At 40.8% G+C, this 27,133-nt stretch overlaps 2 protein-coding genes across 12 annotated transcripts in view; both read right to left on the reverse strand.

The window, feature by feature from the left end:
• Positions 1–3,170: 3,170 nt before the first annotated feature.
• On the reverse strand, positions 3,171–11,437 carry LOC112228215 (CREB/ATF bZIP transcription factor-like). 2 transcript variants are annotated; one of them, XM_024393350.2, is made up of 5 exons: positions 11,210–11,437; positions 9,613–10,467; positions 9,336–9,411; positions 8,782–8,853; positions 3,171–8,309 (listed from the first exon to the last, which is right to left on the reverse strand). In XM_024393350.2, the coding sequence occupies exons 2-5, from the start codon at positions 10,416–10,418 to the stop codon at positions 8,205–8,207; spliced, it is 1,059 nt and encodes a 352-aa protein (XP_024249118.1). In that variant the 5' UTR covers positions 10,419–10,467; positions 11,210–11,437; the 3' UTR covers positions 3,171–8,204. The 2 variants fall into 2 exon arrangements, 1 of the variants encoding a protein (XP_024249118.1); XR_006080422.1 differs by lacking the exon at positions 3,171–8,309 and having other exon boundaries at positions 8,391–8,853; positions 9,613–9,776; positions 9,877–10,467.
• Positions 11,438–12,827: 1,390 nt separating this feature from the next.
• The window catches only part of sytl2a (synaptotagmin-like 2a), a 47,631-nt gene continuing 33,325 nt past the window's right edge, over positions 12,828–27,133 (reverse strand). For 5 of the 10 annotated variants that reach the window (XM_024414963.2, XM_024414970.2, XM_024414971.2 and 2 more), the window contains 11 exons: positions 25,998–26,096; positions 25,716–25,772; positions 24,769–24,884; positions 22,676–22,795; positions 22,034–22,203; positions 21,528–21,630; positions 21,084–21,245; positions 20,850–20,946; positions 20,649–20,754; positions 13,951–14,156; positions 12,828–13,549 (listed from right to left, as the gene is read on the reverse strand). In XM_024414963.2, the coding sequence (XP_024270731.1) occupies positions 13,401–13,549; positions 13,951–14,156; positions 20,649–20,754; positions 20,850–20,946; positions 21,084–21,245; positions 21,528–21,630; positions 22,034–22,203; positions 22,676–22,795; positions 24,769–24,884; positions 25,716–25,772; positions 25,998–26,096 (1,385 nt within the window). In that variant the 3' untranslated portion in view covers positions 12,828–13,400. Of the gene's footprint in view, positions 13,550–13,950; positions 14,157–20,648; positions 20,755–20,849; positions 20,947–21,083; positions 21,246–21,527; positions 21,631–21,779; positions 21,814–22,033; positions 22,617–22,675; positions 22,796–24,768; positions 24,885–25,715; positions 25,773–25,997; positions 26,097–27,133 lie in introns of those variants that run through there. The other 5 variants (XM_024414966.2, XM_042309766.1, XM_042309765.1 and 2 more) reach the window with 5 other exon arrangements.

Genomic DNA, 27,133 nt, shown 5'->3' on the forward strand with positions numbered 1-27,133 from the left:
TCAATGGGCACAAAAATGGATGTAGCGACTGCTGATTGCACCATTAACTTAATTTAATGGCGAAAACAATTAGGAAAATATGGGCACTTACGCAAAACCATTTTCCACCACCGTGCAAGTGTCTAAATACTAATCCCGGATGTTGTGTGCTGCGTTCAGCCAATCAGGTTGCTGCAGTCTGTTTTTCACTCATAACCTAAAGCAGCGTTGTATCGCATTCGTGGAAACCAATATTTTTAAATTCTGGAATGTTCAATTGAACGCTGCTGTACTGAATGAGAAGTTTAAAAAATGGGCGGCGTTGGGTTGTGGGACTGCTGTCACTCATTGTTATACCCACCAAACGGGAGCAAATGTACATTAGTCTGTTCAAAAATGTACAAGAACGTTTTGGGGAAACGTGTCGTTCAGTACAAACCATTCTGCCAATAGCAAACTGAACACACCGTGACTGTTCTCAGGGCGGGTCAGCCGGTTTTGACTAGCAGAAGTGACTTTTCATATAGCAGGTTAGGATAATTAGGTTGTTAGGAAAAGGGTTAGCTAAAAGGTTTCATCAACGCGACTCATATATATCCAGGAGGCTATGCGGGCGGGGCAGGTGGTTGAAGATTGCCTTGCATGGCTAAACAAGGAGTTTTCTAGCTGAAGTTTATGTTAATTAAAAGTAGTTAAACCTACGGCCCGGTTTGTCATTATACAAGGAACAAACATAACATGGAGTCAGATTGGTAGTCGCTATGGCGAGACAGAGAAAATGAGTAACTCTGCAAATTTCCGGACGAAAACTTAACATTCTACAGCAGAGAGTGACATCAGTGAGAGCAAGGCTGCATTGGAATCTGTTGATGAGCAACATACTGAATGAAGTAAAAGAAATTGACACGGTTCCTGTTCTCCGTCATGGATAGGCTTAGTCCTCCTACTCCTATGCAGTTAACAGGCAATCTAGCTTCCATTTTTCTGCACGTTATTGGAGAGGATGTATTGGACATTTACAATAGCTTCAGCAAGAGGAGGCAAACTTGACATTGACTGCTAATGGCTACATGTGAGGAGTACTTTGTACCAAGCCAGAACATCACGTTTGAGAGATACAAATTGTTCTCTTATGATCAGAAACGGAGTCAGTTTTGACCAGTATTTGGCTGAGCTGAACACTGAGCAAAACGTGTGAATTTGAAAATCTGAAAGACTCACTAGTGAAAGACAGGATAGTCTGTGGCATACTTGATAATGGACTCAAGGAGAGATTGCTGTATGAGCAAGATTTAACTTTGGTTAAAGCAGTGAATGTGTCTAGCAGCTGAAACCACCAAGCTAAAGAGCTGCGCAGGGATGAGATGTCAGTGCATGCAATAAAAAGAGTACCACACACACACACAACGCCTTACAAAACAAAAACAAGCAAAAGAGAGATATCAAAATACTACATGTGGATTTATCCACAAGCCAAAACAATTGCCCTGCATATGGCAAATCATGTAACAACTGTGGGTAAAATAATAATTTCTCAAAATGCTGCAACGCTGAGGCTACAAAGAAAAAAAAGAAAAAAGGTTCACACAGTCAAGAAGGAGATTGAATAATTCTTTGTTGATTCTGTGGAAATATGCAATGCAGTAAAAGCTGAAGGTATTGTGCCATTGACTGTGAATTAAACTATAATACCATTCAAGCTTGATGCTGGGGAGAACGTACCAGTCAAAGGAAGCTGCATAGTAACTTTGGAGCACAAAGGAAAACAGTGCAGAGCACAGCTGCTGATCGTGCAAGAGTGTGTAGCCTATTCTAGAAATCAATGCATGTGAAAAGCTCAGTTTGTTGAAAAGAGTGTATGTAGTGACATCACAGACTGAAAATGACCAATAATCGCTACTGGCTGAGTATGAGGACGTGTTTGAGGATCTTAGATGTTTACCAGGAGAACACAAAATATGTACTGAGGACAAAATTACTCCAGTTGTGCATGTATGCAGAAAAGTTCCATTTGCACTGAGGAAAAAGCTCAAGGAGGAACTCGAACGCATGGACGTCATCACAAAATGGATAAAGCTACAGACTGGGTAAGCTCACTGGTTATTGTGGTGAAAAAGAACAGCGATCTTAGGATATGTCTAGACCCGAGAGATCTCAACAAAGCAATCAGAGAGAGAATTTCAAGTTGCCAACCAGAGAAGAGATAATGTCACAGTTTGCAGGTGGTTGAAGAATGCCTTGCATGGCTAAACAAGGAGTTTTCTAGCTGAAGTATACGTTCATTAAAAAGTACTTAAACCTACACCCCGGTTTATCATTATACAAGGAACAAACATAACAGAAACGTGTTTTTGGATGAACATTACCCAACCCATCCTGAGGATCATGGGTGTTGTGATTGTGCTACAGGTTCTCTTTGGCACCTACCTAGGCTCCAGACATTTTGACAGCTAATTGAAGTTGCTTCAGTTGTCCACCTCAGGTGACAAGGAACTTGAGGATTAAAACAGTTTTAAACAAACCTAAAATGTGCAAGGTTGTATTTTTATTAAAGTCCATGAATTGTGAAATCCCAGTTGTACAATTTGAGGGGGAGGGGGTATACCATTTCCAGCGGACCTTGTCCAAGGCCGTTTACAGGCAGCACAATTCCAAGTTTTTCACTAATTGGACTTTTGACCAATTAAATAACATCAGAATGGTCTGCCTGTCTGAACAGCCTGTGAATCCACCTTGATTTTGAAGTGGCTAGTATATTAATGAGATGCATAACTGCCTTACCTCAACAAACCAACTCCCATCATTATGCTGTCAAGTTACACATTCAAAATGAATCCTCCCCTTATGTCAACATTCTTTGATCACTACAAATATAATTTAAATCCAGAATTACACTTTGCTCTGCCCAGAGTACCCCCTCATATGCTTTTTACCAGTAGGCCCATGTTCTTACAATTCTTCCCAAGTATCCCCAGGTTGACAAATACTATATTTGCTCCATTGTTTACATTTTAGATGGTGGCCGCATTCATTGTGGCACTATGTAGTGCGGTGGTCCCTAAACTTTTTATAGTCCTGTACCCCTTCAACCATTGAATCTCCAGCTGCGTACCACCTCTAGCACCAGGGTCAGCGCACTCTCAAATGTTGTTTTTTGCCATCGTTGTAAGACTGCCACACACACTACATGATACACTCATTCTTATGTTTAATAAATGTGACTTTGTCACAACCCGGCTCATAGGACATGTCAAAGAGCTCTTACAGGACCAGGGCACAAATAACAAATCAGTCATTTTGCTCTTAACCACCTTACATATAAAACCTAATTTGTTCATTAAATTGTGATTAACTCACCACAGGTTAATGAGAAGGGTGTACTTGAAAGGATTCACATAACTCTGCAATGTTGGGTTCTATTGGAGTCTTAAATCATTTTCCACAATCTGTGCCTGTATTTAGTTTTCATAAAAGTGAGGGCCGAGAATTCACTCTCATAGGTATGTGGGTTGCAAAGGGCATCAGTGTCTTGACAGCGCGATTTGCAAAGGCAGGCTACACTCAGCACAGCCCTATCCAGAAATCTGGCAGTGGCTTCTGATTAAATTCAATTTTCACAGAACCGCATGCTGCAATTTCGACGAGGCTCTCTTGTTCAGATATCGGTAAGTGGACTGGAGGCAGGGCATGAAAGGGATAACGAATCCAGTTGTTTGTCATCCGTTTCAGGAAAGTACCTGCATAATTGTGCACCAAACTCAGGTGATTCGCTATATCACATTTGACATAAGCTGTCCATAAGCTTGTGAAGCTTGTAAGCTTGAGATAATTTGCACAAAAAAAAAAAAAAATGATGGAAATACCTGTGTGTTGTCCTTGTTAATGCAGACAAAGAGCTCCAACTTCTTAATCATAGCCTCAGTTTTGTCCCACACATTGAATATAGTTGCAGAGTCCCTGAAATCCTAGATTCATATCATTCAGGTGAGAAAAAACATCACCCAGATAGGCCAGTCGTCATGCAAGCGGTCAGATAAGTGAAAATGCTCAGTAAAGAAAAGTTTAAGCTTGTCTCTCAAAAAAAAATTTTTTAAAACGTCAATACTTTGCCCCTTGATAACCAGCGCTGTAAAAGCGTTACATGGTCACATCATTACATAATGCAGAAAATACACGAGTTCAGGGTCCTTGCTTTAACAAAGTTAACTATTTTCACTGTAGTGTCAAATGTCTTTCAAGCCATCGGGCAATTCCGTTGGCAGCAAGAGCCTCGGTGGATGCTGCAGTGTACCCAAGTGGCGTCGGGAGCAACCACTCCACTGTGTCCCCGTCATGGCTTATGCGCCATCAGTAGATACCAACACTTTTTTTTTTTCAGTAGATACCAACACATCTTGACCACCAAAGTCCATTTGATGTCACAAAGCTGTCCAGTACTTTAAAAATATCCTCTCATGTTGTCTTTGGTTTCCAGTGATATGCAGAAGAGGAAGTCTTCCTTAATTTAATTGACCCCTCAAATGTAACGGACATATACCAGGAGCAGTTGACCCACCCAGCTGTAACGCATATAATTCACTGGCTTGAATGCGAAGCAGTAATGGTTTCAAAACATCTCCTGCCATGACATTGATGCGTCGTGAAAGTGCTGTCCGATGAAGGCATTGTCTGTATAGTTTTTTGGGCCTTTACCCCCAGCATCGTCCCAGCCATATCCACAGCAGCAGGAATAATTAAGTCCTCCCCAAAAGTATGGGCTTGCCTGTCCTAGCCACTCGGTAGCTCACCATATAAGACGCTTCTAGGCCCTTATTAATGGTATCAGTTGTGGTTATACATGCCTTACCACTCTAATTTCATCTTAATTCTAGCTCAAACTCCCGTGGCTTATTTTTCAAATAGTCACGTTTCTTTTCTAGGTTTCCGGTGAGACAGTAACGGTTCATGTGATTGGATGTGATTTGACGAGGCTACCTGTATTTGACATTGCGTTGTTATTTCACTGAACACTAGATGGTTTGATTTTATTTTTGGCAGTGAAACGAGGCTACTCAGGCGAGGAATAAAAAATACTCACCCAGATGTATAGCCCCGTTGGAAAATAAATGTTTGAAAATGTGAACAAAAAAAAGGGAATCACATTTTTCGTGGCGTACTCCCGACAGCATTGCACGTATCCATTTGGGAATACCTGATGTAGTGGAACACCCGTAGATATGTAGAACGAACAGGCCTGACATGGATTCACACCTGCTCTATTCATGGCAATTCAAACAGGTTTGCCTACTGAACGTGGCCCACATTAAGTGTGCTTTATGGGATTACCAAATTACTCAGTGTTCTCACTGTAGTTTCATAACCATATGGACAACTGCAGTTTAACCTCGGGAGAATGGGGCATTATCTCTTCACTGAAATTTGTATAGAGGACAGAATTCAAAACAGATTGCGCAGAACATTGCACTGCAATTAACTTGTAAAATGCTTCTACCGTGTTTGAAGTGGAACCCCAAGCTAACAGCCATTAAATAACATGCTTAGTTCAATATACATGTTATACCGTACTGCTAAATGTTAATTAAAATATGCATTAGGTGATTATCAGATTGTATAACTGTTCTGGATTTTGAAAATGTTTTTACTTGGCATATTTTTACTTAATGCATGATCCATTGGCAATTTTAGTGGTAAGAAATTACACCTCAGGATCGCGATACAATGGTTCTGTTTAAATCCAGGCCTACCTCAAAGCTGTGTTTTAAATGCCCATAAACTGAGGGTCCAAAATTATTTTAAATGGACACTTCAGGATTTTGGCAATGAGGCCCTTTTTCTACTTCCCTAGTCAGATGAGCTCATGGATAGAATTTTTACGTCTGTGTGCAATATGAAGGAAGTTTAGGTAGTTTCACGAGCCAATACAAACTAGCATTAGCGCATGCTAGCAGATAGTGCATTGACTTGGAAGTCTATGGGTAACGCTAGTTAGCAATTGCGCTACCGTTACTGATCAACTTCCTTCAAACTACACCAGACAATGGTATCCACGAGTTCATCTGATGGGAAGTTGATAACGGGTTTGTTTAGGATTAAAAGCGTACAACATATCCTAATGTGCATAAGGAAAATGTTGAGTGATCTGACAAGAAAACAAAGGTCTGAGAGTGCCAAATACTAAGGTAGTGCAACTGATAAACAATGCAAAGATGGTTCAATTTGGATTGTACAGTAAAAAAAATGTTATATCAAGCCAGTTTGGGAGGGTACTTCAGGAGTAACATTTGTATAGTGTATAGTGATATGACAATCTATTTATCTTGGCTATTGCCATCACCTCGCAGGCCAACCAGACAATACAAAATATTGGTTGAGGAAACCATTTTACCAGTGTAGGATACATTAACATTTTTAGTGCAAAAGAGCCTTCAATTATGGTACAGGTCATAGAAGACTAGTGCATAACTACCAGTCTACCACACACATTCATAATTCGGCGGCAGGAAGCCTAGCAGTTAGGAGCGTTGGACCAGTAAACGAAAGGTTGCTGGTTCGAATCCACAAGCAGACTTGGTTAAAAACCTGACGTACCCCTGAGCAAGGCACTTTACCCCAATTGCTCCTGTAAATCACACTGGATTAGTCTGCTAAATTAATACAAATGTAAATGATTCCTTACCCTGACAGTGGTCTATGGGCCAGGAGTCTAAATCCAATCGGGATTTTTTTATTTAAAGCCACTCACTGCTAACAACAACAAAATCAATGGTCGTGATAAAGGCACCCGTGAAGTGTTAACTTTTGGCCAAATTACCTTTTGTGATTTCAAACCAAGTCATTGAATTGATTTTAATTTATTTGCCTGTGAATTGTTCAAAATTGGACAGTAAGCATCACTCCCATTGATTTTTGGTTAGCAGTGGCTAAAGTTGGCTGGAGTTCAAAGTGGCTGTTTTTAAGAAATCCAAATTGCAGCCAACTGGCTCCTGGTCTACTTTCAGTGCAAAAAAACAATTTAACTGTAAAGGTCTTAAATTCCAAACGTATTCTAATGGCACAACAATTAATTCAACAGCACCACTACTTGGTTTGCTACAAATCTGCTTGATCACAGGGCTGGAGAAATATAAGCACTCAATTCATAGGATGCATGTACTGACTGTCCACTGATAGTTTTAACCATATTTTGAAGCTACAGTGTATATAAACAAAGATATTCTTTAAACAATGGATTACAAAACAAATTGGGGGTTATGGTTTCAAAGGTGTGTTTTGATTGGGGTCCTTGAAAATCATGTACACCAAGTAATCAGCCAAATGCATCAGTCTAAAAATGTTCTGTCTGTTAACAGGCTCTCAAACCCTTTTACGGTTTCCTATGTCCAACATATATGCACACATGAAAAATCTGGAATATTTTGCCATAACAGTTTAGTTTGCAGTGCATGCCCAAATAAGTAGCCTTGCATGCCACCACCTGTGAATTTTAGCCACCTACCTATACCCACGGATTCTTGGAAGAATACAACTTAATGCCCCCTGAGCGTACGCCACGATAACCCAAAATAAGGTTGTTTCAAACTATGTATAGCTTAAATATAAACGCAAACTATCATTTCGATCTCATGTATTGTCACTTCTTTCATCAATAGCTTCATCTATGAATTTGAAGGTGGTTACATTTCTCCAACCCATCCTTTGGCTTTATAGCAAACAAAAAGTGTTTGGGTCTGAAAAACAAATTAAGGACAGTACCTCTTAACAAAGTTAACTTGTGAAGTAGCTAACCATTTACTTTTCAGATCCAAATGAAAGCGTTGTGGGTTCTCCACATTAAATACCACTGAAATGCCGTCCAGCTCGATAAACTTTAGTGACAGTCCCTTACACCATTTGTTAGATATTTTCAGACCTCAGAAGTGGTTTGTCTAAACTAATCAATGGCCCAAGCTACCAGGTGTGTAAATCCCACTAAATGCCTCAACCCCAAGGAAAGACAGGTGCCATCTGAAATTATTTGAATTTGCATCATTTTAATCAGCACCTGTATTTTGGGGGGGATTCATTTGGGATTGAGGCATACAGCTGGATCTATACAGGTGGTGAGGTGGGACATGAACTTATTCATTACACCAATTTTGAAGTCTGAAAACACCCGAAGCTGATTTGAGTGAAATATCACTTTAAAACTAAATGCAGCAGCATTATGTAAAAACAAGTACATCGGACTAGTAGGCTTTGAACTCTCCACTGAAATCAGCCCTCACAAACCATGACCACATTTTTCCATTTTGTTGAGGAATTGATAGACCTTTGTCTGCAGAAAGAGCTTGCTGTTTGAAGAGAGAAAAAGAGATGTGTTAATGTCAAATACATTGGGTCACATTCAAGGTAAAATATAACTGAAACGTGTATAATCAAAATAAGATTTATTTTCAATCATATCCATGTTCCTGAAACATTGTTCTCTCATTTAGAAAAAAAAAGTTGCAACATCTTTGTACCTTACATAACATTCTTTAAGATTCTCACTTTATACAAAATTGGTGATGTCCATCTCTATCAGGATCACATCAATAACAAGATAGTTTGACTAGTTTTTTTTTTTAACAACTGGGTTACATACCAATGTGTCAACAAGTCAGGTTAAACTTGTGAACAAACCGTTATAAGACCTCTAATATTGTGAATGTAATAGGTAGTGGAACACTTGTCATCCACAATATATTCTAAATTCACTACTTTTTACAAAGGTGTTATGGGATACTGGTTGAATGTAGTCACTTACACCCTTTGTTATACTACCTTTAAAAAAATACCAGGCCAAGTTGGCAGCAGCGGGTCCCGCCTCTTCAGCTTCCCGAGCAGCAGAATCCACTTTAGCAATAAAGAAAAATAGGGGCGCTAAATGAAAACATCCTTCAGCAGAATAGTGACGTTTCACAAAAAGACCAGTTCTAACCAAACCATGCTACGCCATTATATGTTCTTGTTTTTACCCATTCTGGTTTGAGAGCCAATATGAACTAATAATCATATACTATGAAAACTCTTTGTGAAACGTCACTGTAATCTATTTACAATTATTTATTTTTTACAATTCCAATAAACTTGACAAATTCAACAAGCTCCCATTTCTTTATATTTGGGAGGGAAATCAGTTTGATTTCATATTTACAGGTTAAACGCTTACTGCATAGAACTTAAAACAAAAGTAATTCAAACTAAGATGGAAAGATATGTTCCAGTGTAAACTTAATGTTAGTGTAAAAGCCTTTGGTGTATTCTAAGAGGAATAAAACTTGAAAAACATTTAGAATTTATCAAATCATCAGCTTTTCTTCATCTGAGATCCTTACCATGGAGCCAAGCAGACAGGGACGTTCTGTAACCCATTCATCCAGCATGGTAGAACAATCATCACCTAGAAGAAAACTGGCAACAAGGTTTAACGAGTAACGTGTACTTAAATCATTGGTAAGATTTTTTACACATGCTCAATCATTCAACATTTCTTAACTATTTGAGATCATTACTTAATTAACAGTGTTCATAGATTCCCCTGACGTTCATTACACTGAAGTTAATCAGGTTCAGTCTCAACATCTGAAAACAGATAAAAGTACTTGACCCTACATTTTGAGTGATGCGCTTGCACTCTCTGCACACTTAGTGCAGAACTCCACTGAGACGTTGTTCTTGTCTACGTGCAGACAGACGCCACCAGAAGTCTCCTTTTCCTCCACCTTCACACGTTTCCGCGGCAAGGCATAATCGTGGTCGTCATTCTTGTTGGACCCCTGGAAAAGTGAGGAAGATAATTTCATGCCGTTCACACCGCTCAGCCTTGACAACAGCTGGGCTAACATGCTCTCGTTGGCCAACACAGCTCTCAGGTACCTCGTCTCATCTTCCAACTCTTCTACCCTCTTATTCAATTGGACGTTTTCCTGTTTGAGTATGCGGTTTTCTGACGACAGAGACCCGACTTTATTTTCCAGCCCGTTCACGTATTCCTTCTTTTTCAGACGATTAATTCGCGCAGCGACAGCGTTCTTGTTGATCATGTGCCCAGACGGGTCATCTCTCCCCTTCCTTTTCTGAACAGCAGACACTCCTTCAGGCGATGGGGTCCTGGATGTGCCAATCCAAAAATCTTGATCTGTTGTGTCACCCACACCTATTTCGGTCAATCCAATGTCGAAAAGAGGGGAGACTGCATCCTTCTCAAATGTCCAGTTTAACTCGTCGATTCCAAATAAATCATCCAACTCTAATCCAACTGTACTATCCCCATTCTCTGACCTAATTTCTTCAGAGGGACTCGTTTTAACATTTTCTATCATTTCAACAAAGTCAGTGACTTCAACATCAAAAGGACAAGTTGAAGAGTACACCTCCACGCCGGTGATGTCTGAACGACCTCTTCGTCTGGTGATCATTTTTAGCTTTTGATGAGGGACACCACCAATGTATTCCCGCTCAGATTATCTGTGAGAATACAACAAGAACATTGATTAGTGAATTACGTCTGTTTAATTAAAATATTGGGTTTCATACCCCCTAGACATGAGTATTGTGTCCTGTGCTTCAGTGAGTAATGTTATTAGGCCTAGCTAGCCTTCAGATTCTCTGTCCATTTCCTCAACCCCCATTTTGAAGGGACTAAAGTCTTGAGGCCATACACGTTTCCTTTACCAAATAACGTTAATCAGTAGCGTTGAGCGATTAGTGCTTTTTAAGTTATATTTCGGTTAAATCATTTGAGATAATCACGGATTTCGATTTATTTTTTTCCTGTAAACGTGATTTTAGAGCTTTTTCGTGGAAATTCCGAAGCCAAACATTATGAACATTCAATTGCCAAAACATTCATTCTGTGTGGATCTTTCTCGAGAAATTAAAGACTAATATAGACTAACATTTCTAGTTAATGCAGTTGTTCAATGCGGGCTGTATCGAACGTTAGCTAGCTAATTTAGGCGCCATGTTGTCTGAACAAGAATGACGTTACATTAGGCCTAACTAGCTAACATTAGCTACCATGCAATCTTTACGTTTTTTGGAACATGTTATAAGTACTCACATTGATATTTTGTTAACTCGTTTGTGGTTTCAACAACGTCAACGTTATTTTTTATTTAACGCTAGTTAGTTATAACAATATTAGCTAGTTGGAAGACCATTGCGCACAAACAAAATGACAAAGCATTTTTTAAGTAACCACACTTACCGTCCGTGAAGCTTTAACTGGATCCTATTGTAGCTATTTATTCGTAATATTATTCAGCTTTCGTAGGAAAAGATTCGATCTTGTTTGACAGTCTGTAAATTTGTCTAATCCCGAAACAACTACTTGCTGACTAGCGAAGACAACTTCTAAACGTACAAAGGACGCAAAGAATGGCGACTCAACCTGCGGAAATGGTTTTCACAGGTTACCACACCCACAAAGTCAAAATGGCGACTCAACCCGCGGAAATGGTTTTCACTAGCTACCACAGCCAAAGTAAAACAGCTATATTGTAAAAAAAAAAAAAATATATATATATATATATATATATATATATATATATATATGAGAAAAAAATAGCATTTTGCTCTTAATTTAATTTACGGTTAGACATAATGTTAGCATTGTGGTTAGGTTTAAAATCTGATAAAGATCAATTGTAGACATGGGCGTGGTTTATGACTTTGTGGCTATGGTAACTAGTGACGAGGCGGAAAAACATCACTAATAATCATATACCATGAAAACTCTTTGTGAAACGTCACTGTCATTTATTTACAATTTTTTTTTTACAATTCCAATAAACTTGACAAATTCAACAAGCTCCCATTTCTTTATATTTGGGAGGGAAATCAGTTCCTCTGCCCAGGCGTTGCTAACGTCTGCCAGACCTTACATAGTTATTTTACTTCTCAGCGAACCCCATCATATGTTATAGCAGTAACTGCAAGTCGGTGCTGCAACCAATGGTTGATGCACGCAACGTCTGAGCAAGGGAAGGCGATCCTCCCCATGGGGTCTAGCGTGAGTCTCTAAAAATAGTCGCAGCTGTGCTTAATTATTTGTGCACCAGGGGTCGCATTATGAAGGGTTGAGCCTGCTAGCAGGGCTACCTTTTTAAAATAAATATCTTATTTTAATATATCGAATTGTATACCACTTGGCCTCCATTCGCTCCTGGTTCACAGGGTGGCACACACGTGGCTGAAATTCCGCCGCTGTAGCATCTTAGACCCTCAGCATTTCTCTACTCCGTTCCACCTCCTCCCTTTCTACTTCTCTAATGTGCGCAAGGCAGATTTGATCACCCTTGGATGTATTGTAGCCAGATTCGTCAGGATGAATAAGTCGATACTAGAGAGATCTATAATCACCAGATGTTCAAAAGACTCCACTCTAAAAATGTCTCATAAGACAAATGAGAGAAATGACCTCTGTGCAGTCAAAAACGTGATACTATGAAAATGATGATAGTGCCCTTTTAGTGAGCTGTTTGAAATGACCGCCTGAAATTTCAGCCTGTTATGGTATGGTGTAATGGAGTTTGGGTCTTGCGGTAAATTAGTTAATAGACCAATAAGAAATAGAGTTCCAAACCTCTCTGCCAAATAACAGTAATATATTAATATTATTAATAATACAAATTCTGGAGCATTTTAAAAAAACTCTGTCCCAAATTCCCCATAGGATCACGGCTCTTTTTGCATTCTCTTGGAAATCCAACTTCCAGTCTATTTCAAATGTTGTGGTTATTTTTCTCACTGCTTCCTGCCAATTGCTGGGGAAAAATGTCATTTTTTTGTGTATAACCATTACTATTGAATTCACACCGATTTTATTTTTCAACATGTGATATTGTATTTATTGTTGGGGTGCCTGAATTAGTGGAAACATTAACTATGATGAAAAATATATGCTGTTACTATATTGAGTAATGTGAATACATGTATTTTACAAAGACAACAATGATAACATAACACCACATTTCTGATTATATATGCTGTTGTATCAATAATGGAAACATTTTCTTCAGTTAATTTACCATGGAATAACATTATGAAAACATATATAGGAATATATACAAATAGCGATAAATATGCATTGGAATGAATCAATTAAAACAACCTATTTATATCTTAACAATTTCTGAGTAAGTATTTGATCTGTATGACAACAAGCATGATTATGTAAAATGTTAATCTTTCAAAAAATAAAATACACACTTGTAATGTAATTCTAAGAAGAATCTAAGTACCAAGCACAATACTCCAATGTGCCTGTATGGTCTTTCTCCTAAAAAAAGCGAGAGATTATATTACTGATTACATTATCGGTTATAAGTTTCATCAAACTGATACACCCAATGAGCAACTTTCTTCTCATTTTGTCATCCAACTTTTCATACACCATCTTATTTTGATACACCTCTTGCCTTTATCAACATTCTCAAGGGTATAATATCCTCAACCCATTCATTGTGAGAATGCATCATTCTCTCCCATAAACTTGCTTCTTCAGAGGTTGAATCCATCCAATCCACCTCTAACCCATAACTTTTACCTGTAAAGACAGATTGGAGATGATCCAGTTAGCTTCCTATTGGATGTATTGTGTATGCATTTCAATATTAATAATTAGGCTACAATAGGTTTGGAACAACTCAAGAAACTATTTCAATATAAAGACATACTACCTTAGAGAAAAGCATAAATCATATTCAGAAATGTGTGGAATTTTGTCAACCCATTAGATGCCGTAATTCAATCGGTGCTATAGCACAGCTGAGAATGTGCCTTTTAAAGACATTTTCCCGATGTTCTCAGAGATCGCATTTATGGTCAACGTTGCGCATGTCGTCTCATGTGTAAATTACCTTTAAAAGTCTGTTATAGTGTGTTGCATTTTAACGTGCCTTGAATTGAGTACCGGCCAAACTTTAAACAAATTACAAAGTATCTTACCTGTTCCAAGGCCCAGTCTTAAGCCCCCAATGAAATGGTTAGTGAGCCGGTCGTGATCCCACACTGTGACTTCAACGCAGGCCTCTCGTAGGTCATCCGGCCGAAAGCCATCATAGACCATGGTGTGATTGAACATGGGGTTGGCCGTCTTCTTCACCACCCGAGTCTTCTGTCGGCTTTTCCTGCTCGTGTCTGGAAGCACGGTGCTAAAATAGCATACAACAACAATGGATTAGTAGCCTAGCATACTCTGGCTCACAATCTGATCCTGTGCATTTCAAGGAAGAGCTTTAGCTCTAACAGTATACTGTAAGTTTAGGACAAAAGCAATCAATGGCCCTGTTAGAATATTACAGAAATGCATCCTATCCTTCCTCGCTACCATTCTTGAGGTAATCACAGATATGAACTGGGTGGCTTGGTGAAAGTAATAGGGTGTTCACCTTATACCTATCAAATTGCATATAAACTCAGCAAAAAAAGAAACGTCCCTTTTTCAGGACCCTGTCTTTCAAAGATAATTCGTAAAAATCCAAATAACTTCACAGTAAAGGGTTTAAACACTGTTTCCCATGCTTATTCAATTAACCATAAACAATTAATGAACATGCACCTGTGGAACGGTCGTTAAGACACTAACAGCTTATAGACGGTAGGCAATTAAGGTCACAGTTATGAAAACTCAGGATACTAAAGATGCCTTTCTACTGACTCTGAAAAACACCAAAAGAAAGATGCCCAGGGTCCCTGCTCATCTGCGTGAACGTGCCTTAGGCATGCTGCAAGGAGCCATGAGGAATGCAGATGTTGCCGGGGCAATAAATTGCAATGTCTGTACTGTGAGATGCCACAGACAGCGCTACAGGGAGACAGGACGGAACGCTGATCGTCCTCGCAGTGGCAGACCAGGTGTAACAACACCTGCACAGGATCGGTACATCTGAACATCACACCTGCGGGACAGGTACAGGATGGAAACAATAACTGCCCGAGTTACACCAGGAACGCACAATCCCTCCATCAGTGCTCAGACTGTCCCCAATAGACTGAGAGAGGCTGGACTGAGGGCTTGTAGGCCTGTTGTAAGGCAGGTCCTCACCAGACATCATTGGCAAAAACGTTGCCTATGGGCACAAACCCACCGTCACTGGACCAGACAGGACTGGCAAAAAGTGCTCTTCACTGAATGAGCATTACACCGAGGCCTGTACTCTGGAACGGGATCGATTTGGTGGTGGAAGGTCAATCATGGTCCTGGACAGTGTGTCACAGCATCATCGGACAGCTTGTTGTCATTGCAGGCAATCTCAACGGTGTGCGTTACAGGGAAGACATCCTCTTCCCTCATGTGGTACCCTTCCTGCAGACTCTGTCTGTGGCGTTTCACATGACCCTCCAGCATGACAATGCCACCAGCCATACTGCTCATTCTGTGCATGATTTCCTGCAAGACAAGAATGTCAGTGTTCTGCCATGGCCAGAGAAGAGCCCGGATCTCAATCCCATTGAGCACGTCTGGGACCTGTTGGATCGGAGGGCTAGGGCCATTCCCCCCAGAAATGTCCAGGAACTTGCAGGGGCCTTGGTGAAAGAGGTGGGTAACTTCTCACAGCAAGAACTGGCAAATCTGGTGCATTGCATGCAGAGGAGATGCACTGCAGTACTTAATGCAGCTGGTGGCCACACCAGATACTGACTGTTACTTTTGATTTTGACCCCCCCCCTTTTTTCAGGGACACCTTATTCAATTTCTGTTAGTTACATGTCTGTGGAACTTGCTCAGTTTATGTCTCAGTTGTTGAATCTTATGTTCATACAAATAAATCAAATTAAATCATCAAATCAAATTTATTTGTCACATACACATGGTTAGCAGATGTTAATGCGAGTGTAGCGAAATGCTTGTGCTTCTAGTTCCGACAATGCAGTAATAACCAACAAGTAATCTAGCTAACAATTCCAAAACTACTACCTTATAGACACAAGTGTAAGGGGATAAAGAATATGTACATAAAGATATATGAATGAGTGATGGTACAGAGCGGCATAGGCAAGATACAGTAGATGGTATTGAGTGCAGTATATACATATGAGATGAGTATGTAAACAAAGTGGCATAGTTAAAGTGGCTAGTGATACATGTATTACATAAAGATGCAGTAGATGATATAGTGTACAGTATATACAGTGCCTTGCGAAAGTATTCGGCCCCCTTGAACTTTGCGACCTTTTGCCACATTTCAGGCTTCAAACATAAAGATATAAAACTGTATTTTTTTGTGAAGAATCAACAACAAGTGGGACACAATCATGAAGTGGAACGACATTTATTGGATATTTCAAACTTTTTTAACAAATCAAAAACTGAAAAATTGGGCGTGCAAAATTATTCAGCCCCTTTACTTTCAGTGCAACAAACTCTCTCCAGAAGTTCAGTGAGGATCTCTGAATGATCCAATGTTTACCTAAATGACTAGTGATGATAAATACAATCCACCTGTGTGTAATCAAGTCTCCGTATAAATGCACCTGCACTGTGATAGTCTCAGAGGTCCGTTAAAAGCGCAGAGAGCATCATGAAGAACAAGGAACACACCAGACAGGTCCGAGATACTGTTGTGAAGAAGTTTAAAGCCGGATTTGGATACAAAAAGATTTCCCAAGCTTTAAACATCCCAAGGAGCACTGTGCAAGCAATAATATTGAAATGGAAGGAGTATCAGACCACTGCAAATCTACCAAGACCTGGCCGTCCCTCTAAACTTTCAGCCCATACAAGAAGAAGACTGATCAGAGATGCAGCCAAGAGGCCCATGATCACTCTGGATGAACTGCAGAGATCTACAGCTGAGGTGGGAGACTCTGTCCATAGGACAACAATCAGTCGTATATTGCACAAATCTGGCCTTTATGGAAGAGTGGCAAGAAGAAAGACATTTCTTAAAGATATCCATAAAAAGTGTTGTTTAAAGCTTGCCACAAGCCACCTGGGAGACACACCAAACATGTGGAAGAAGGTGCTCTGGTCAGATGAAACCAAAATTGAACTTTTTGGCAACAATGCAAAACGTTATGTTTGGCGTAAAAGCAACACAGCTCATCACCCTGAACACCACATCCCCACTGTCAAACATGGTGGTGGCAGCATCATGGTTTGGGCCTGATTTTCTTCAGCAGGGACAGGGAAGATGGTTAAAATTGATGGGAAGATGGATGGAGCCAAATACAGGACCATTCTGGAAGAAAACCTGATGGAGTCTGCAAAAGACCTGAGACTGGGACGGAGATTTGTCTTCCAACAAGACAATGATCCAAAACATAAAGCAAAATCTACAATGGAATGGTTCAAAAATAAACATATCCAGGTGTTAGAATGGCCAAGTCAAAGTCCAGATCTGAATCCAATCGAGAATCTGTGGAAAGAACTGAAAACTGCTGTTCACAAATGCTCCCCATCCAACCTCACTGAGCTCGAGCTGTTTTGCAAGGAGGAATGGAAAAAATGTCAGTCTCTCGATGTGCAAAACTGATAGAGACATACCCCAAGCGACTTACAGCTGTAATCGCAGCAAAAGGTGGCGCTACAAAGTATTAACTTAAGGGGGCTGAATAATTTTGCACGCCCAATTTTTCAGTTTTTGATTTGTTAAAAAAGTTTGAAATATCCAATAAATGTCATTCCACTTCATGATTGTGTCCCACTTGTTGTTGATTCTTCACAAAAAAATACAGTTTTATATCTTTATGTTTGAAGCCTGAAACGTGGCAAAAGGTCGCAAAGTTCAAGGGGGCCGAATACTTTCGCAAGGCACTGTACATATACATATGAGATGAATAATGTAGGGTATGTAACATTATATTAGGTAGCATTGTTTAAAGTGGCTAGTGATATATTTTACATCATTTCCCATCAATTCCCATTATTAAAGTGGCTGGAGTTGAGTCAGTGTGTTGGCAGCAGCCACTCAATGTTAGTGGTGGCTGTATAACAGTCTGATGGCCTTGAGATAGAAGCTGTTTTTCAGTCTCTCGGTCCCAGCTTTGATGCACCTGTACTGACCTCGCCTTCTGGATGATAGCGGGGTGAACAGGCAGTGGCTCGGTGGTTGTTGTCCTTGATGATCTTTATGGCCTTCCTGTGACATCGGGTGGTGTAGGTGTCCTGGAGGGCAGGTAGTTTGCCCCCGGTGATGCGTTGTGCAGACCTCACTACCCTCTGGAGAGCCTTACGGTTGTGGGCGGAGCAGGTGCCGTACCAGGCGGTGATACAGCCCGACAGGATGCTCTCGATTGTGCATCTGTAGAAGTTTGTGAGTGCTTTTGGTGTGTACCCTCTCCACTACTGTTCCATCAATGTGGATAGGGGGGTGTTCCCTCTGCTGTTTCCTGAAGTCCACAATCATCTCCTTAGTTTTGTTGACGTTGAGTGTGAGGATAATTTCCTGACACCACACCCCGAGGGCCCTCACCTCCTCCCTGTAGGCCGTCTCGTCGTTGTTGGTAATCAAGCCTACCACTCTTGTGTCGTCCGCAAACTTGATGATTTATGTTGGAGGCATGCGTGGCCACGCAGTCGTGGGTGAACAGGGAGTACAGGAGAGGGCTCAGAACGCACCCTTGTGGGGCCCCAGTGTTGAGGATCAGCGGGGAGGAAATGTTGTTGCCTACCCTCACCACCTGGGGGCGGCCCGTCAGGAAGTCCAGTACCCAGTTGCACAGGGCGGGTTTGAGACCCAGGGTCTCGAGCTTGATGACGAGCTTGGAGGGCACTATGGTGTTAAATGCCGAGCTGTAGTCGATGAACAGCATTCTCACATAGGTATTCCTCTTGTCCAGATGGGTTAGGGCAGTGTGCAGTGTGGTTGAGATTGCATCGTCTGTGGACCTATTTGGGCGGTAAGCAAATTGGAGTGGGTCTAGGGTGTCAGGTAGGGTGGAGGTGATATGGTCCTTGACTAGTCTCTCAAAGCACTTCATGATGACAGAAGTGAGTGCTGATGACAGAAGTCGTTTAGCTCAGTTACCTTAGCTTTCTTGGGAACAGGAACAATGGTGGCCCTCTTGAAGCATGTGGGAACAACAGACTGGGATAGGGATTGATTGAATATGTCCGTAAACACACCAGCCAGCTGGTCTGTGCATGCTCTGAGGGCGCGGCTGGGGATGCCGTCTGGGCCTGCAGCCTTGCGAGGGTTGACACGTTTAAATGTTTTCCTCACGTCGGCTGCAGTGAAGGAGAGTCCGCATGTTTTAGTTGCGGGCCGTGGCAGTGGCACTGTATTGTCCTCAAAGCGGGCAAAAAAGTGATTTAGTCTGCCTGGGAGCAAGACATCCTGGTCCGTGACGGGGCTGGTTTTCTTTTTCTAATCCGTGTTAACATCTATTTTAGAATAAGGATGTAACAGAACTAAATGTGTAATACTACCCGAAGGCACTGTATGGATTCACAATGTATGTAATCCAGCAATCGATATGCTGATAAAATTTAGGGAGTCTTGTTTTCAGATTAGCCTTGTTAAAATCCCCAGCTACAATGAATGCAGCCTCCAGATAAATGGATTCCAGTTTGCAAAGAGTCAAATAAAGTTTGTTCAGAGCCATCGATGTGTCTGCTTGGGGGGGAATATATACGGCTGTGATTATAATTGAAGAGAATTCCCTTGGTAGATAATGCGGCCGACATTTGATTGTGAGGAATTCTAAATCAGGTGTACTGAAGGACTTGTATAGCCTTGTATGTTGTTATGATCACACCACGTCACGTTAACCATGAAGCATATGCCCCCGCCCCTCTTCTTACCAGAAAGATGTTTGTTTCTGTCTGCGCGATGCGTGGAGAAACCAGCTGGCTGCACCGATTCCGATAGCGTCTCTCCAGTGAGCCATGTTTCCGTGAAGCAAAGAACGTTACAGTCTCTGATGTCCCTCTGGAATGCTACCCTTGCTCGGATTTCATCAACCTTGTTGTCAAGAGACTGGACATTGGCGAGAAGAATGCTAGGGAGTGGTGCACGATGTGCCCGTCTCCGGAGTCTGACCAGAAGACCGCTTCATTTCCCCCTTTTACAAAGTCGTTTTTTTGGGTCGCCGGCTGGGATCCATTCCGTTGTCCTGGGTGAAAGGCAGAACACAGGATCCGCTTCGCGAAAGTCATATTCTTGGTCATACTGATGGTGAGTTGACGCTGCTCTTATGTTCAGTAGTTCTTCTCGACTGTATGTAATGAAACCTAAGATGACCTGGGGTACCAATGTAAGAAATAACACGTAAAAAAACAAAAAACTGCATAGTTTCCTAGGAACGCGAAGCGAGGCGGCCATCTCTGTCGGCGCCGGAAGTCATATTTATTTACACATGTTAAGTTTGCTGAAAATAAACACAGTTGACAGTGAGAGGACATTTCTTTTTTTGCTGAGTTTATATGCATAAGTGCTTACCTCAAGGAAAGAAGGGAGGATGCATTTTCAAAGTATTAAAACAGGGCCAATATTCAGTGAGTAAAAGAGGACAAAAAATTGCCATCTACAGGAGTACCACAGTATAAAAAAATCTGAATTTCTACAGTGAGTGAATCGCTACAAATCCAATGGTTTAGTTTATATATGACTAAATGACACATTGGCACTATAAACATATTCAATACTAAATTATGCTTCACACCCGTATTTAACCAGGTGCAACATATCCAAAACACATACCATTTCACGAAGGGGTCAATGATCGCACCCCTGATAGCAGGCAGGTTCTTGCAGTCTTTCACCCAAATCTGCACCTCACCCGTCTCAGTTTTGGATGACCTCTTACCTACCAATTGTGTAAAAACACACATAAGTAAGTTGTGTTCAATAGAACACATAACAGGCTAGATGATGATGAGAGTGGTCTGAGAAACCGCTTACTGTAGGAGATCTGTGGCAGGAAACGCAATCCTATTCTCATCTCTCCTCTATGGTCAATAGATTGGGAGTGAGAGGGACTGAGAGACTGTGTCGAGATCTAAAGTGAATAGAATAACTTTATTTTTAGTTGTGGCAAGTTGGTATCAGATCAGTCTTTATGAATTACCACCTATATAAAAATTGACACTGCAAAACAGACTGTATACGACCAAAACTAATCCTCTTGCAGTTTACCCTTGCTTTCAAAGCATAATCATTCATCTGCGTGTTGCTAAAGTCCCATTCAGACAAATCCAAGTCCACCTCGCCAAGGAAGCTGTTCCGTCCAAAGTTGTCGTTGTGCCACACGGAGACATTAAGTGCTTGAGTCTTGAGGGTCTCCATGGTAACTTTAAACTGCAGGGGTAGAAAAGGGGATAAAAGTAGTTTACTCAATGCAGACACAATAGACCGAGCACTGATAGCTTTGTGTCGTCACTGATAGCTTTGTGTCCAGCTATTTTTGAACGGTTGAAAAACAATTTCCCGAGTATAAAATCAGGAATGTACCCCCCCCACACACACACACACACAGACTTCTGCCATATCAGAGGACACCTGGACACCCTATTGAGATGTTTGTTGAGTGAATCAGGTGATAAATAATCTGGAAAGGATCTCATATCTCTTCTCTCTTACCCTAAGGATCTCATTGTAAGTGGGGTTCAAGGTCTTCTTTTTCACACTGGCTTTTCTCTTTCCCATCTTCGCTTTGTCCGGTAAGAGGTAACATTTCACATATCTGAAAATGAATATCCAACATCAGATTCTTAGCCACTACACAAATACAAAGCAAAAGCAACTACGGCTGGGATTAAATTAGAAGCTGTGCTATAGCGCGCTGGACATTTAAAGGTAATTAACAATTAAGCAGGCATCTGCAATGTTTACCTTGAATGCGATCTCAGCAAATGCGGTAACATGTCTACAAGTGCAATCGGATAGAAGTCGGTGAAAGTTTCCAAGGCACATCATTGCTTTCCATGCACCTAGTCTCAAATTGCAATAACACACTGATGATCCTATGTAAGGTAATGGGAAACATCAACCTCTGTAAACCTATGCACCTGGAGATGGCAGATTTATTTTACAATGATAGGATAATCACACACACACACAATCTTATTTATTGCAAGAACACCTACGGATCAGAACGGTTCTTCTTGGGTTCTGCCACGGCAAGATCTCTGCAGTGGACAACAAAGATGTGGAACTCCCCGAGCTTCTGGACATAATTCATGGCAAACCGGATTGTTCCCTTCACTTCCACATCCCCATCTACTCCACTGTAGATGCTTGCCACACTGCCGCTCACCTTAACGGTCCACATGATGTTAGGAAGAGACAACAGCATCACCAAGTGTTGTATCAAGCCATCAAACCAGATGTTTGATGTGTTTGATACCCTTCCATTGATTCTGTTCCAGACATTACAATGAGCCTGTCCTCCCAATTTAAAGTGCCACCAGCCACCACTGAACCTCAGTATTATTATCTTCTAGATGCGGAACAAATGCCTCTCTTAGTCCACATTCAGAACACTAATATTCCCGATTCTCTAGAATCCTAATATTCCCGATTCTCTAGAACCCTAATATTCTTACATCTGCTATGGGACAATTGTATGATTCCTGTGTATCACATGTGGGGGAGAAAACAAATGTTCTGCTGTATTATGCTAATAACTTTTGTTAGGATTGCAGCCATGTGAATTCAAAGCAAAGTGAGTTTGATTATTTCATGGCACACGTCAACATATCTGATAGGGAAGCTGCATGGGAACATACAGAGGACATGGACGCCATGCCAGAGGAGAGGCTAAGGTTAGTGAGGGAACTGCCCATCCGCTTTTTCCAGCTGAAGTTGAGACTTTCCACTGAGGTGCTGTCACTGTCTCTGCCATCCTTCTACAAGATAGTGCAGAAACAACAATGGCGGGTGGTCAGAAACACACACACACACACACACAGAGGTTAAAACACATTGTGGGCCTACATGGTGGTTGGAGCCAGGGTCTGCTACATGCACATACAGTGCCTTCGGGTAGTATTACACATTTTGTTCTGTTACATCCTTATTCTAAAATATATGTTAAAAACTCAGCAATCTACACACAACACCGCAATAATGACAAAGCGGAAACAGCTTTTCAGATTTTTTTGCAAATGTATTACAATTTTAAAACAGAAATACCTTATTTACATGTATTCAGACCCTTTGCTATGAGACTTGAAATGGAGCTCAGGTGCATCCTGTTTCCATTTATCATGCTTGAGATGTTTCTACAACGTGATTGGAGTCCACCTGTGGTAAATTCAATTGATTGGACTTGATTTGGAAAGGCACACACCTGTCTATGTAAGGTCCCACAGTTGACAGTGCAAGTCAGAGCAAAAACCAAGCCATGATGTCAAAGGAATTGTCCGTGGAGCTCCGAGACAGAATTGTGTAGAGGCACAGATCCAGGGAAGGGTACCAAAAAATGTCTGCAGCATTGAAGGTCCCCAAGAACACAGTGGACTCCATCCTTCTTAAATGGAAGAAGTTTGGAACCACCAAGACTCTTCCCAGAGCTGGCCGTCCGGCCAAACTGAGCAATCGGGGGCCTTGGTCAGGGAGGTGACCAAGAACCCGATAGTCACTCTGACAGAGCTCCAGAGTTCCTCTGTGGAGATGGGAGGAGCTTCCAGAAAGACAACCATCTCTGCAGCACTCCACCAATCAGGCCTTTATGGTAGAGTGGCCAGACAGAAGCCACTCCTCAGTAAAAGGCACATGACAGCCTGCTTGGAGTTTGTCAAAAGACACCTAAAGACTCTCAGACCACGAGAAACAAGATTCTCTGGTCTGATGAAACCAAGATTCAACACTTTGGCCTGAATGCCAAGCATCATGTCTGGAAGAAACCTGGCACCATCCCATCGGTGAAGCATTGTGGTGGCAGTATCATGCTGTGGGGATGCTTTTTAGCGGCAGGGATTGGGAGACCAATATCTAGGCAAAGATGAATGGAGCAAAGTACAGAGAGATCCTTGATGAAATCCTGCTCCAGAGAGCTCAGGACCTCAGACTGGGGTGAAGGTACTCTTTCCAACTGGACAACGATCCTAAGCACACAGCCCAGACAACGCAGGAGTGGCTTCGGGACAAGTCTCTGAATATCCTTGAGCCCGGACTTGAACACAATCGGAAATCTCTAGAGAGACCTGAAAATAGCTGTGCAGCAACGCTCCTCATCCAACCTGACAGAGCTTGAGAGGATCTGCAGAGAAGAATCTGAGAAATTCCCCAAATACAGGTGTGCCAAGCTTCATACCCAAAAAGACTCAAGGCTGTAATTGATGCCAAAGGTGCTTCAACAAAGTGGTAAAGGGTCTGAATACTGTTTTTTTTTCTTTGTCATTACGATGTATTGTGTGTAGATTGATGAGCAAAAACAACTATTTAATCAATTTTAGAATAGGCTATAACCTGACAAAATGTGGAAAAAGTGAAAGGGTCTGAATACTTTCCGAAGGTACTGTACAAGCCATGTTAAAAATGTACTCAAATGTGGGACAGTTTGGTTATCAATAGCTTATGCGTCTTATCCAAGCATGAAAAATACATTCATTATATGACCTCAAAAAAGGAAAGGTGACCGCATTATCCCTGAATATGTTATGCATTTGGTCATAAATGGTGGATTTTGAAAGCCATTCAAATGAATTCAAGAGGAAAGAATTCTATAAAATCAGGTATTTTGTATTGTTGTCATCTTAAAGCTAACAAGGCAATTCACTTCCCCCTAATTCAGATGGGGTATATCACTCTAAAAATGGTTCAGTATTTTTTTAACCATGAACAAAGGGCACAGTATTTTTATTTGTATTTGTTTTACCTCATCCTGCATAACAGACACCGACTTGCTCATATTCTTCATCTGCTCCGGGACTGAAAGGGAGGAGGGAGGAGGGAGATGGAGAGGAAGGAGGGAGGAGGGAGGCACTGCAGAGACTGGAAGATGCAAAGCAGATAGGTGGATAAGGACTTTTACAACTCTAACTAATCTCACCTAATGGCTCAAATCAGCAGGATCTTCACTGAAATAGTGAAATTGCAAGACAATGTAATGACAGCTGATGTAATCATATTGGCCAAACGACATGCTTCCCTCAACACTTTTCTGCTCTCAATAATCCACCAGCTCTCAATAATCCATCAGCAGGATCTTCACTGAAATAGTGAAATTGCAAGACAATGTAATGACAGCTGATGTAATCATATTGGCCAAACGACATGCTTCCCTCAACACTTTTTTGCTCTCAATAATCCACTTCCTGAATAATTCCTAAATCAATCATCTTCCCCTTAGACAATTGAGTAGATCGGAGAGGATTGGGAAGATGTAAGCGATTTGCGGAACTTTCACCTTGCCCTATGATAGTACAGGTGCATGAATTGTTGCCATATTGGGCAGAGTCAAGGAAGATTGTTTAAATCAATCACAAGATCAACACAAGATGTTGTTATAACCATGGCATCACTGTGCCTGAAACCACAACAACCAACAGAACAATGTTATTTGAAAAATTCTAGTTTCCTCAAATTGAAATAAAATATGAATAGTGATATTTCAACAATGAGTTACAATTCTAATCGATTCTCATTACTGATAGTTCACGGTTTCAACTCTCACCAATAAATACAGTCAAAATCTAATAATACAACTTAGTAGAAGCCAAGTATAACAAAATTGTATTTGTTTGCACAATACTCTGTGTCTGCCTTCAAACAAAAAGCAAATGTACACTGTTTTATCAAATGAAATTGAGCAGAAATATTTACCATCATCCACATTTAGATTCATTTCACTTCTTTGGTCAATTTTACTTCTCTCTTCTCCTTTGGAAGAAAATAAAGGGTTAGAGGATTAAACAGTTAAATTCAGATATCATGAAAACAACATCATAATGCTCATTGAAAACTCTTTCTTAAACAATTTATTTGAATGGTTACAGCGACAATTGGCCACGGCTAACCACAGTCTAGGATTGAGAATAACACTAAGTTAAGGAATTCAAGAAACAAGCCTATTGAGCTCAGGAAAACCAAGAACGGTCTATTTACGTTTTGGTGGTGATAAAACGTCCTCCAGACTTCTGGATAAGGGTCTTGAAGACATTTGTTTAAACTCTAACCTGATAGGGCTTGAGTTCTCACCATGACCTGCCACAGATAAAATAAAATCAGCTCTGGAAAATATTGCAAAAAACAGAGGAACAAACAGACCGGTCTTCATAGATTGCATGACATTAAGAAAAATGTCCCCATCTCATATTTCCAGATACTTGTTCTGAACAAACAGTTGCACAGCATTCCAAAAATCTATTGATTGTTCATTATGAAGATTAGGGAATATTTGAATTAGTTTGTTTTCAATTCCATCAACTGATTATTTAAAACACCCTGACAGATAATACAAATATATATTAGCTTACTTCAGTTTCTTAATGATCCAAGTCTGTGGCATACAGAGTGATTTGAAAAGGTGATCTACTAAACATTTTACATTGGACGCATCTAGAAATCAAAAAGGTTATCTTTGCACTTCATGTACTTATTTGAATCAGAGTTAATCTACTCTACAGAATGGTTATCATGATAATGTTAGAGACAATCATCTTGTGCCTATATCAGAATGCAGATGCAATAAAATGACAAATACAAATATGAATGCAGGTTAGTCCCATGAAATGTAGGAATTTGTATATAAATTAAAAATCTAATTGAGATCTTATTGGCTCATGCAAAGTGACAGTTTTAATGGCATTAGTAGTTTGGTACAGCACAGTATATTCAATATTGTTACTTCCTTTAACCGCAAAAGTTGTCGGTTTGCTCATCTATTTCGAACCATTAATGTCATGAAGAGACTTTGAGTGATGCAACCGTTGGCTATGCACACCTGGCTGAAGGAGCGACGAGATAAAGTTGAGTAAAGTTCAACGACACAATAGCGTGATATCCAATTGGGACACAGAAGGTCTGGCAAGCTAGCTTTCACTTTGTGTGTGCGTGTTTAGATCCTCTCTCTCGCTCTCTCTCACACGCACACACACTTACTGTCTTGACCTCTGAATGCTCGGCTATGAAAAGCCAACTGACATTTACTCTTAAGGTGCTGACCGGTTGCACCCTTCATAACCACTGCTTATATTATTTTACCCTGCTGATCATTTATGAATGTATGAGCAGCTTGAAAA

Source organism: Oncorhynchus tshawytscha, linkage group LG30, assembly GCF_018296145.1.
Source record: "Oncorhynchus tshawytscha isolate Ot180627B linkage group LG30, Otsh_v2.0, whole genome shotgun sequence".
Lineage (NCBI taxonomy): Eukaryota > Metazoa > Chordata > Actinopteri > Salmoniformes > Salmonidae > Oncorhynchus > Oncorhynchus tshawytscha.